This window comes from Pollicipes pollicipes, unplaced genomic scaffold, assembly GCF_011947565.3.
Source record: "Pollicipes pollicipes isolate AB1234 unplaced genomic scaffold, Ppol_2.1 Scaffold_6686;HRSCAF=7923_pilon_pilon_pilon, whole genome shotgun sequence".
Taxonomy (NCBI): domain Eukaryota; kingdom Metazoa; phylum Arthropoda; class Thecostraca; order Pollicipedomorpha; family Pollicipedidae; genus Pollicipes; species Pollicipes pollicipes.
Window position 1 is genome coordinate 15105732 of NW_023596921.1, and position 12720 is coordinate 15118451.

The 12720-nt window shown below is 52.2% G+C and overlaps 2 protein-coding genes across 2 annotated transcripts in view; one reads left to right on the forward strand and one right to left on the reverse strand.

Moving 5' to 3' along the window:
* The first annotated feature begins 8670 nt into the window (after positions 1–8670).
* On the forward strand, positions 8671–10510 carry LOC119107964 (FTS and Hook-interacting protein homolog). The gene is made up of 4 exons (XM_037231554.1): positions 8671–8760; positions 9071–9279; positions 9529–9971; positions 10492–10510. Exons 2-4 carry the CDS (start codon positions 9121–9123, stop codon positions 10508–10510), a joined length of 621 nt encoding a protein of 206 aa, XP_037087449.1. The 5' UTR covers positions 8671–8760; positions 9071–9120.
* Positions 10511–12458: 1948 nt separating this feature from the next.
* Positions 12459–12720, reverse strand: part of LOC119107965 (FTS and Hook-interacting protein) — a 28315-nt gene continuing 28053 nt past the window's right edge. The window contains exon 13 of the mRNA XM_037231555.1: positions 12459–12543. Within this exon, the coding sequence (XP_037087450.1) occupies positions 12459–12543 (85 nt within the window). The remainder of the gene's footprint in view (positions 12544–12720) is intronic.

Consider the following 12720-nt stretch of genomic DNA (forward strand, 5'->3'; position numbering starts at 1 on the left):
CTGCTGCCACTGTTAACCGCGAGTTCGGAGAGCCGCGTCACTGCATGGATCTCCGCTCACCTGATGTTCACTGTTAACCGCGTGTCCGGAGAGGCGCGTCACTGCATCGATCTCCGCTCCCTGATGTTCACTGTTAGCCGCGTGTTCGGAGAGACGCGTCACTGCATCAATCTCCGCTCACCTGATGTTTACTGTTAGCCGCGTGTTCGGAGAGGCGCGTCATTGCATCGATCTCCGCTCACCTGATGTTTACTGTTAGCCGCGTGTTCGGAGAGACGCGTCACTGCATCGATCTCCGCTCACCTGATGTTCACTGTTAGCCGCGTGTTCGGAGAGACGCGTCACTGCATCGATCTCCGCTTACCTGATGTTCACTATTAACCGCGTGTTCGGAGAGACGCATCACTGCATCGTCTCCGCTGACCATGCTGGGCCCGCTGCCGTCCGCAGCAGGCACGGAGTTCTGGGTCATATGTCTGAGAGCGCCGGGTCGGCGGCGGTGGCGCAGCCGTCACTCCCTGACCCCCTCATGCAGTACTCTACACGGGGGGGGGGGGGGGGGGGCGGCAGGGGGTGACGCGCACGCCGTGCACTGGCCAATCCCGTCTCGCTCGCGCAGTGCTCTGTCTTTGTGCGCTGCCCTCTCCTACCTCCCTAGCGCAGTGCTCTGTCTCTGTGCACTGCCCTCTCCTACCTCCCTGGCGCAGTGCTCTGTCGTAGCGCGCTGCCCTCTCCCGCCTCCCTCGTGCATGCTTGAGACGGGGGGCTCATCCTGTGGCGGAGACCGAGCCGCGTTCCCGCCCTGGCACAGCCCGGGCTGGCAGCGCGTCTCACTGTGGGTATATTGCGGTTGGAGCGAGAAGCCAGAACAGTTTTGCTTTTGCGTGATATTCAATCGTAAGTTTTTCCATTTTACAACCCAGCAACATCTTGATTGTTTCATAGAAATGAACCCCATTTTGAAACTTCTCTCGGTCGATAGCAAATGAGCCGGATTTAGAAATGCAGAACTATTTCTTGCGACCATAAATGCTGCCCAAAACAAACTGCTCCAATTTCACAGCACAATTAGCATCTTTATTACCACTGCATGAAAAAGAAAGTGGCCGGAACTATCCAGTCCAGATAACCCTGTTTGAGCCACCGATGTCATTACTACTCGCACAGATCAATCATAAGCATTCGAAATTGGCATTGCGGATAACCCCACACATGCCGCCGGCTCTTGTTTTGTGGCTGCGCGCCGCTTTTCCCTGCAAAGCCATGTCGTGCGCTCTTCTCCACGATCGGTTTACAAAGCGGTGGCGGAGCTCTTTGGCATCATTACGAGTTCTGGTGAAGTTGTAAGCCAGCTTAACTTTGCGTGACAGGCGGCCCTTCCCTTCCCGCTCCAGATATTCCGACTTCATGATTCAATGGCCGGCAGCACCTGCCAGGCGTGCGCTCTTGCCGGGCGCAGCGCAGCCGTTTTTCCGGATGCCTTCGCGGAGGGAGTGAGAAACCGTTGCAAAATGGACGTGCGGGGCGAGGCTCTGCAGCGCGGGCTGCGGGATGGGGTCGCGGAGGCACCCCCGTCCGCGAGCGGTGTCAGCCGCCTGGTGAAACTTGGCGGCAGGCGAAAGGCGTCGATGACGGCGCCTCGCCATGGACGCCGCCGCACGGCGAAAGTGGCGCTGAGTCTCCCCGGTCCGTCCTGCGCGAGACCGGAGGAGCGATAGTCCCTGTGGTCGAGATACATGGGACTTCCACATTACCTCAGTCAATCTAGTTGCGCCATCGTTGCTTTGCATGTTTTTGTTTGACTGCATTCTTGCGACCAGCGTTAAAGGGCGAGCCTACAGGCATACATACCAGCGACAAGACGATGCCAGGAATAGTGACCCGGCCTGCCCGTTTCTGCACGCATTTCATAAGAGCACCCGGCCCCATGAGAACCATGGTGGAGTCGATCCCGGGCCAATTCCCGTGTAATAGTGGCGGATGTGGCCGGCATCGCGTGCTTTCGAGCCCTCACCGCGTACGACGAGGCCCACGCGCTCGAGAGCCGCCGTGGCACCAGGCCACGCTGATAGTGCGGCGCGTCCCGCCGACTTCGCCTCGGCCGCCGACTCAGCCACCAGCTATGTGCTCAGCTGGATAAACATGCTGGGAGCCGACGCAGACCGTGGTTCTGGCGTGTCGCAGCTGTCTACAGCAACGCCCACCGAAGCTATTCCTGACCGCAGGGTGGTAGACTAGGAAAGCAATAGTCATCCTCAGATTCATAGATGGCTAGGTCTCAGATGCAGAGAAGCACTTAAAGTGAGTGTTCCTCACTTATATGGGGTTTGCTCTGAAAAAGCCCCATCTTGAAGATCATTCGTCGCAGTTTCCAGCCATGCTCTTTTTAAGACCCCGAACCCTTCTAATTTCTCGGGTACACGCCCGCAAATATGTGCAGACTATTTCGGGAAGGTTTTTTCAAAAGTAATCCAGACCATCCATGACACCATGATGACGTCATACAAATTTTACCATTCCATTGGCCATGCAACGATCAAGGCGAATGCAACTATAATTGTCGAATCACTTATGTTTGGCGTTCGTAAGCAACGATTTTCAAATATAACGGCCATCAATTCGCTCTCAATCAATGTTTTGCGAGGCACAATGACGTAATCCAACAATGACGCACTGAGGAGCACATTTACCATACAGAGAAATTGTGTTGGCCAGAGCAGCGGTTTCTTCTTCCACACACAAGACGCAGACCAGACTCTGATACGCGAGCAGTAGCTTCCCACTGACAACTAAGCGCTCGGTCTGCAAGCCACGACAGGTTTCGACCAGATGTGGCGAAGTTGGCGCAGTTGACCCCCGCGGCACGGTATGCTGACCCGCTGGGCAGGAGCCGGCGCGTATCTTCGGGATCTCGGGGCAGGTGTGGAGCCCCATGGAGGGGAAAACAACCTGGTCCAAGCTAACGGAAGTTCAACACAACTTTGTGTTGAATAGAATACAAAACTTTGTGTTGAACTGGGAAGGCAGGCGGGAAGAGTGCGTTCACATTTGCCTCAAGTGTAAGTGCTTGCGCCTGTTTTTTTGCGTACGGCAGCCAACGCAGTTCTTTTCTATGCTCGAAAGCTTGGAAACATTGGAGAAGTTACAGCGCTGTGGGACCAGATCGTATTGAAATCGTTCGTGTTTTTTTGGTGCAAAGAGCATATCATCAAGCTTTCCCATAGCAATTCTGAAAACGGACCCATGAGGTTGTACTCAGTTACTAGGAGCCCAACGTTTCAGGAAATTGCATACGTCCGCTTCAGATCTGCCGGCTTTACAGTGCCTCAGCCAAGACCTTTTGACCTGCAATTTTCGTTGCACTCTTGAGAGTCCAGTCCGCAATCAGGGATCCTGCACCAGGAGCGGATCCAGGATTTCGTCCAGGGAGGGGCCACGACTCATTGTGGTGGCTTCCTGGAACTTGGTGCCCCCGCATAGAAGTCCCCAGATCTCGACCGATTTTATTTTCAGATTCTATTTTTTAATCGGTAAAACGTCTTCCGCTGGAATGGTCCGTCAGATTAAGACCACATTATTTCTACAGGTCAACATTTGTTTGCTCTTATGTTGAACTGAAAATTTGGGGCCGTTTATGGCGCTTCTGAACTTTGGGGTGTCTTGAAAATGAATGCCTGTGCCCAAAATGAGATATCTGCCACTGCCCCGCACTTCGATCTGAAATGCCTCACACAGTCCATACCTCCATCTCAGCGTTTTGGGATGTTTTGTTCTTAGTGGAACCCTGTCAGCCTCAAATTTCCAGCCGAGTTGTGGGGCGTCCGAAATATCAATATACTAATTGACATACATACCCCGTTGCGAGCTTGACAGAGGCGCAGGGGTCGAGAGATAGTGGTCAGCCGAGCCTGACCCGGCCAGCTGGCGCGGCCAAATGTGTGTCGACGATAAGGCGCACCGGAAGCTGCGGGGTCGGGCGTCACGGTCCGCAGGCAACCTCAGCAGGCTTTGTGGGCGCTGGGTGGTGGTGTTGGCTCGTGTGACGGGTCCACAGCTTAACAATTCCAGCTTGGCGTCGACGTCCTCAAACATAGCCGTCAACGCTGGCGATTATCACAGAGCTTCACACCACATGCCAGGGTGAACGCATGCTGCGGCAGCAAGCGCCGAGGGCTCGCATTCAGCGCAGTCGGTCGGTCGGCCCGATTGACCAGTCGTCTGAACGAGCTTCATCGACGTGCCGCTCCCGTCGCCCCTGACAACCTGGCGGGAGACACTTCAGGCGGCGTAGAGCGCGCACATCCCCTGCGATGACGGTCGTGGCCGACTGCGTGCTCTGTAACGATCCACGGTTCGTCTAACGGGACATTCCCAGATGTCACTCAATACTTGACTGTTCCCGGCCGTCCTCCATGAACCGCTCGGCTCCGTCTCACGCAGCAGCCTTGTTGCGCCACAATGAGTCATTGTACTTGGGTGGGGTCGGTCGGCAGATCGTTACCGTGGTGAAGACGGCAAATCATGGCGCTCCCCGTGCGCCGTAGACGCTGTCTGCGATCGATTCGGACCGAGCCTTGTATGGATTGGGCTCCACAAAAATGACTCAAGCGAGATCCCCGACCGAGCGGGAACAAAGAACACAGAACGACCTTTGCGTGAACCCAGCGCCACCTCTTGTCAAGAGGCAATAGCAGAGCTTGCAGTAATGGCAACAGAGCTATCTTCGACGCAGAATTAGCCATGACGTACAGTGCAATTGTCTGACATTCTTGAACGCAAGCGGAGTCGCGGTGTCACATCCTGCAGCCCTGTACATTTGTAAAACTGCAATAAAACACTCATTTTCTCCCGTGGTTGGACTGCCACCCGAAAGAAGTTCGGGGTGCACTTCCACAAATTGAGTTGGTAAAGGGGGGGGGGGGGGGCTGAGGAGTGAGAAATGACGCAACCTGCTCCCGAAATATGCCAATAAATAGGTTTCTCACCGAAATTTTCCCACTCTCATTCCAACTTTGTGGGGAAAGGGGCTTAAGACCAAGCTCAGGGCCGAACGAATAGGAAGCTAGACCCCTGACTGAAAAGGCCCCTTTTGCCGTGCCATTATTCACCATCACCTTGCTTTGCTTGCAAATTTTACAAGCTTTGAAATCAATTACACATTACGAGCATGGCAACAGGTGGCATCGCTTACGCGACACGCTTTTTGCATATGCCCGATGCGCGGTTCGAGCTAGCGTGCGTTCTCCCCTCCATCCTCGGTTTCTCTGTATGCATATAGGGATGTTATTACATCAAAATAAGTCCCTTACTGCTTTTTAAAACGAGCATGAACTGAGCCATACAACCTTGACCATGGGCCGAGTTACCGTGTCCCATGGAACGACATGCATGCCATCGGTCTAGTGTTATTTCAGCCTGTTGCTTATTTCATGGTAAACATTTAAAGCTATGTTTTCCGCGTTTATGGCGCACTAGTTGCGTTTGTGCGAAACGTAGAATATTTAGTACATTCGGTATGAGGCAAGGACGGGTTGTGTGGATGCGCGTGCAAGGGCGGTAGTCTTGTGGAGCAACAGTAGTAATAGTAAGGGTGAGTAGGTAGGATTAAAATGGTAGTAAGGAAGCTCAGTGCTTGTAGTATCTGTATGACGCGCAGACGCGTAGTTTTCTGCGGTTCGTTTAGCATGCCTGTGTATGATACTGCGTTTGGAGTGGGGTTTGTTTGGATGGCGATACCTTGTTCAGCCTTCAGAGTGTGCTACTGTGATGAATGTTGATTGCATGGCAGAATGTGGGCGGAGTGGTGGTGTTGATAAACTTTCCTGGAGAGTTCCATCCCCTGAATATTGGCTGGACCTTCAGTGTTGGTCTGCCCCCCATCAACAATTTTGCTAGATTATGTGGGTAGAGACTCAAGTCACCATATTGCTTTCATAGGGCATAATTTGTTATATATGTATATATATATATATATATATATATATATATATATATATATATACATACATATATATGTGTGTGTGTGTGGAGGGGGGGGGGGTTTGGACATCAACAGTTTGCTATAAAATGTGCAAGTTGAAAAGTACAGTATTGTTCTTCATGGAGATCAAGTGGGCTTAATCTGCCTAGAAATTTAACTCTGGTCAGGGCTTAAGACCCTTGGCCTTGTGCCTCAAACATTGAATGTTACTGAATGCCCCTTAAAACAAAACAGTTATGTTCACATTGTACATAGTCTCAAGCAGCATATTTTAATCTATCTAATGTATCTAATCTCTTAACCTGGGTGGTGTAAAACAGTTTGGATGGAAGCGCAAGCTTAAATGTGACAATGTGGCACCATGGTTCTCCCTATGGTTGCTGTATTGTTGCCCAGTAAAGCACTAAGTTCTTCAGCATGTATTATACTAAATATAGTTTTGAAGCACTTTGATGGTATTATCTCTGCTTTCCAAACCCACCAAAATAGATGTTATGTGAGCACCATCAAATCTGAAGGTAAACCCCAGTAAGGGATGGCACTTGCCCAAAAGATGCACCATAACTTTCAAATTGATCAGTAACCTGACTGCAGTTATGCAGGTCCTGGTTGATGAAATACAGTGCACAATTTGTTTGCTTAATTGAGATAAAGTGATGCCATTTGAGAGCAACTATGAGGATAACCCTCTTTACCTTTTCCTTTTCCATTCCTTTCTTTTTTGCACTACCTCTTACAGCCAAAACTATCTTGGTAAACAAGCCCGGACACAGTGATCCAAAGGGGCCCACACATATGCATAGGGGAGTAAAATATTTGCTTGTTTTTTAAATTTTTTACTTCTTTTGATATAGTCATTTGCTATTTCCTCCAAAATCATTACCAGTAATGCAGTTAATATTGTGCCCTTGCCATTCACAGTAGCACATAGGGCACCTCAGTGGCAGAAGAACTGACTGCAACCCTGGAGTACAGATGTGGGTATGATGAGGGGAGGGCAACAGTGTTGATGAGTTCCCATACTAAATCTTATATGCATTATCTATGTTAGGGTAGAATAATATCTGTTTACAGACAACTTTGCATGCTCTATTGTACCAGGACATGTACTGTGCAACCTGGCTGTAGAATGAAATATTTTGTCAATCTTCAAACTTTGTCCCAATGGCTCAGCTGGTTAAAACGCCTGAAATCCGATCCAGCCATTCCTTGGTGGGATGAGCTTGAGTTGTTAAGTGGCTGGCTATCCGCCCTGACCGGTATGGTCTGCGGCCGCCAGCAGCAGCTGGCTTAAGATCGGGGGACGTAGAAGGGCGGGACGGACTCAGCCGAGCATTGCAGCACGTAAACTTTAGCCACAAAATTCTGCTGTTGACTTAGAATTGCATCATCAGATGGAAGGTGTGAGGACTCACATAAGCTCTGCTTAGCTTGAGCTCTCATTCCAGAAACCCATTCATTCAAAAGGTGTGGTGCAGGTTAAACCTGAAAGCCTGTGATTTCATGTGAATGCCTTAGATTGTTTGTTACTGCAAGGTAACACTGAACCTGACCCTTAGGATCAAAACTGAAAACCACATTTGGCTTCAAATAACAGGAAGCCCCACTGCAGTGAAACACTGGCGGTCGATTTCGAACTTTAAGCATAAGGACTTACCCCTTCAGCACAGCATGCAGAGAAAAATGACGGGACCTCCATTTCTACCAGACCTTACCAGTCTATTTCAGGTTGCCATCAGTCAACCCAAAACATCGCGTCAGCCGAAAGGTCATGAGTGTTTAAGGTGCACGCGTGCTTTATGCGCTCAGTAAGAGTCCGATGCTTAAAAATACGCTTTCAGCCGATAACCCTCAGGTTAAGTGGAGTTCTTTGTCATTTAAGCTGAGCGGTAACCTGAACGATCGGCGTTGAGGATGAGGCTATTGGATGGACGTGAGTATGCGCTGAAGAAGATAATAGGTTCTCATTCAACCAGCAATATTTGGGCAAAATGGATTTCCCGTCCTTCGTCGTAAAGGTTACTTAAAAGTTGACCTTGAGAGCTCAAGGCGTTTTGCCGGACGCTGATTTACGCGCTGAAGAAAATCCTCAAACGGGAAAATCGTAGATTGGCTGGTTTGGAATATAATGCAGTTTTCCCTTTTTGATCGAAATATTATTTGTAAAGGTTGACCTTGAGATGTTGGGCCGTTTGATGCCAGCTAGTCTGCGATGAATGAGATTGTGATGTATAAAATTGCGAAGCTGGTTGGTTACTTTTGCATGAAATGGGCTCTCTGTTTTGGTCCAAATCTAGCGTGGGATGCTGTCCTTTGGGGATCAGGAACTATCCATCTATTTCTTAAAATTTATTTTTTAGTGCGAAATTTCCCATTTCATGCTTTACGAATGTCACGGCCTCTCCATCTTTTGTTTCGTTTCATGAGTCCAGGAAGGCCAGTCGTTCGAGCACCAGTCTTCTGATTTACCTGCTCGTGGCGGGGTGGGTTCGAAACTCGAATCCCTGTAGAGACGCGCCATGCGCCGCTGACTAGGATAACCTGTGGTCGGTGGCAGCACCCGCTCTAAAGGTCAGATGACGTCAGAAGGTAGAATGAAGCGTGGCGACCATTGCGGCACGTTAAATGTTCGCTGGGAAATTCTACCGTTGGCCAGGCGTTGCGCGATCGGATCGGATTGAGCGGGGGGTCGGGGAGCTCGCAACAAGCGCTGTTAGCGTGGTCGCCGGTCCCAGAAATGTGTCCAGTGTATTCGGTTTGGACGATACCTCTAAAAAGAAGTACTATAAGATGCATCTTGCAATATATTACATTGGGTTTTTATCAGAATTTTGATTGCAAATTCTACCCAATATCTACTTGCCATTTCCTTTTTCTTTCTTCGTTACCATTGAATATGAATCGTAATGTTGTTTTGCTGCTTGACTCAGTATCTTCAGTACGCAGCATGCTCCTGTTTCCACAAACAAGTAGTCCCAAGGTGTATTATTGCACTGACGTGCCAGTTCTATTGATTGGCAATGGCATGTTGTTTGTACGTGGGTGCCGCGTCTCGGATTTTGACATATTTCCTTCATCACGTATGTGCAGGACTGCCAGCTGCCATTCGAACATGACAAGGAAGAGAAGGCAGGGCTAACATGACCAGCTGGTTATCAAAAAACTCCCCTTTGAAGGGGTCGCTGGTGGCCCGGTTCCGTACCATTCTGCCAGTCAAAGCAGAAGAGGATGTTGTAGTGTACAGGGAGAGCTTCCAGGTTCACTGGAAGATAGCCTGGGCCAAGATACAGTCTTTGGAGGTATGGTTCACATGTGCGTGTCGTGGATTGGCATCTGTATATTACATATCACAGTGGGTTTACTTCTGCTGTACTGAGCAAAACATTTTTTTTTACCGCTAGTCGCATCCTAAGTTCTCAGCGTTCTGTGGTTAATGATCTTAGTCAAGCACCTTCTGAACTGTATAACTAACCGTTTTATCCACTCATCACTACTATCCCTGCCTCCAATCTTCCTTGGAATGCACTCTGATCAGATCCTGATTGCAGGAAGGTGATGCTGTCGCCATGGAAGACGTGAACTGCGTGCTGAACCACGTGGACCAAGTTGCGTCTCTGCTCTGCTGGGAGCTGCGGTCGCCGGCCACGCCGGTCGGTGACGAGTCCCAGCCCCGCCTGCTCGACCTGTTCCTGGAGGAGCGTGTGCCCGAGCGCCTGCTGGCCTGGAGCCGCCGCTGCGGCGCCTTCGAGCCGCTGCTGCGTACCGAGCTGCTGCGCCTGCACGAGCAGCTGCTGCGCGAGGGCGGCGCTGTGCTGCTGGTGCAGCGGGCCGTACTGCGTCCACTCACCGAGCTGTTGCTCACCTGCCGGCGCGCGCGCTTGGCCGAGCTGGACCGCCAGCTGCTGCAGCTGCTGTCAACACTGTGCACTGTGCTGCACCGGCAGCCCGAGCTGCTCGACCTCTTCCTGGACCTGCAGCCGGACGGCACCCGGCACCAGCTTTGTCATCTTCTCACTGCTGGTGGACTTCGTGCACGCCGATGGCGTGGTTGGCGAGATTGCAACGCGAGGCCCTGCTGCTGTGCATGCGCCTGTCGAGCGATAGTGACCAGCTGGCGCAGTATATCGTCCCAGCACTCCACCTTCTGCCCGGTCAGTCCCATTGTTGTTGTCCGATACTGGTGTCTACATTTTTGTTGTTTTCTTATTTTTCTTGTTGAGTAACCTTGTCTCTCACGAGCGACCCGAGCGTCCTACTCGAAGAACTCTCGTACAGGCCGTCTCGGGACGCTGAACACGATCTGCAGAAAGCAGTGATTGTGTACCATACCCGACAGCAGTGTTTTGTATGCATCACACATAGAAAACGCGAACGATTCCACAGCCTAGACTGCAGCTCTGACTGTAACTGCAACAACCCCCGCATTTGCGACACCTGAGCGGCCGGACCACAAGGTCGCGGCGACGGCGGCTGGCGCGTGCTGACCGGCGGTCGGCCCCGCTACCGTTCAGGTGCTCGCCACGGGGCTGAGTGGGCTGTACTCTGCGCTGCCCCGGACGGCGCCGCCGCCGCCGTCGCCACCGCCGCCGTCGCCACCGCCGCCGTCCGAGCTGGACGCCTTTGTCGGCTCGCTCCAGTTCTGCGACGCCGTCCTCCAGGTAGGCCTGCCCGGCGATGTGTGCTGCCGCAGCCGTGGAAGGCTGCTGTAGTGTTAAGAGCCCGTTGGCTGCCGGAATGGCAAAGCAGCCGCGGGCTGCTGAGCTATGATGATGAGTCGACATTGCTGGCCCAAAAAGGGCGTGGACTCCTCTGAGGAGTAATCGTGGAGGACACTGATGAGAAAGTTCCTGGGTTGATTGCTTCACTTCACCTCATGTTGGCAAAGAAAATGGATGTGACCAAAGTGTGTTGGTGCAAATGGTTTTACTACGAATCTGTCACTCAGTTGGCACTAGTTAAGCATGAACAACCGCTCTCGTGTTTCAACTTCGTGTGAACATCCCTGATGCGGTTTTCAAACGCGGTATGGTCACGTGCGAGAGCGGCAGCAACCTCAATTGGTTGAGCTGTGCCGCGGGCTATGGGCAACTAGTGTGAGTCACGGTCTTTTGTGTCCGGCAGAGGTGCCATCCGCTCATCGCGACCCAGCTGCAAGAGTACGTCTACCAGGGCTTCCTGGTCTCAGTGATGGGCCCCGCCCTGCACCAGGTCGGTCTCGTGGTTTGGCCTGGACCGTCGGCTGGAAACCGGTTAGAACTGGCTCGATCCGGCTCGAACCGTCCTCTACCGACGGCCGGGTTTTGGATGATGCCAGACAAAAAGAGATGGCTGTTGTGCACTCTCACCATTGCTAGCGGTATTGACGTTGGTGTCTGTGGCACTAAATGAAACGTTGTGACCGAGATGGAATAGCGCATCTTTCAGGAAGGTGGCGAGGGAGACGACTGATGCGGAAAAAACCTTGATTGAATGGAGGCCACAATGCAAGATTCAAGCTGAACATTGTGGGATATGCTCACACTAGCCTGACTCAGTTATACGGGTTTGAGCTCTGGAGCCCGACCGGCGGATCACGCCGTGCTGACGGTGCGGGGCCGCGTCAGACCGGGCTGCCGCGTGCTCCGCTCCCCTATCGTGCTGGCGACTATCTGCGCCAGGATTTGGCCGCGTCAACACCGTCGTTACACTGAGTCAGCGGGCGGCAGCGGTCGGCGCCGTGATGAATCAGTGCTTCAGTCCAAGGTATCGAGACCCAGAGAGGGGCCAAAGTCCAAGGATGGACCAGCCGTCTGTCCAAAAAGTCCCCAAAGATCAGGTTGTGTAAAAATTTATATTTTCTCTCCATATCTGAAGAATTCTGTCTGTCAGCTTCTTTCTATATACCTTCAAGCAACAACCATCCAGTCACCACTCGCGTCGCTGCATTACGCAGCTTAAATCAAATAACCCGAAAGAAAACGATTCTGGGTAAGTAATGTGTATCACCGGCTTTCGTGAAGACATCCACTGTTCACAACTTACATCGATGCCCGCTAAGCTGGACTGCCCTTCAGTTTGACGACGAAATCTTAGTTGGGTGGTGAGCGGCAACGAACCGTAACTAGGTACGTTATGTGTGTCACAGCCTGTCGTGAAGACAATATACATTGAGATCGATGCTCGCTATGGTTGATTATAACTCAGCTCGACGACGGCAACGTGGTCGACGATCAGAGCTGGGGTGTCCATGTTATCCCCGCCAGCAACAGGTTACCAGCCTTACTCGCCTGGAGGCCGGTGCGGCGTTTCCCTGCCAGCCGACCGGCCTCGGAATGCGGAGTTCAGTCTTGACACTGCTAGCTGGCGTTTCAGGCACCCTCCGGGCCACAGCAGCCAGGCGGGACTGGGGAGGCTTCGATTTCCAGCGTTTCAGCAGTTCGCCCCGGACTGGACGCCCTGCCAGCCTTGTGCCGGCAGGAGGTGGTGTTCTCTTGGTCTACTACCGCACGCGCCGCTCTTCAGGGGTGAAGGTCTCCGCCGGGCCGTCCGCGTTCTCCATCGCCTCCGGGGCGAGGCTGAAGCCGCTGGCGGTGTCAACAGCCGGGAGGTCCACCGGCGTCCCTGGTGACCGGCGGCTCAGTCGGCGTCTCCTGTTCCTCCTCCTGTCGAAAGAAGGCTGCGACAGCCTTTTTCTACTTCCCTGCGCTTCTTCGTCCGTTATCTTCAGCCTCAGCTGCCTGTGGCAGGGATGAAGGGATCGC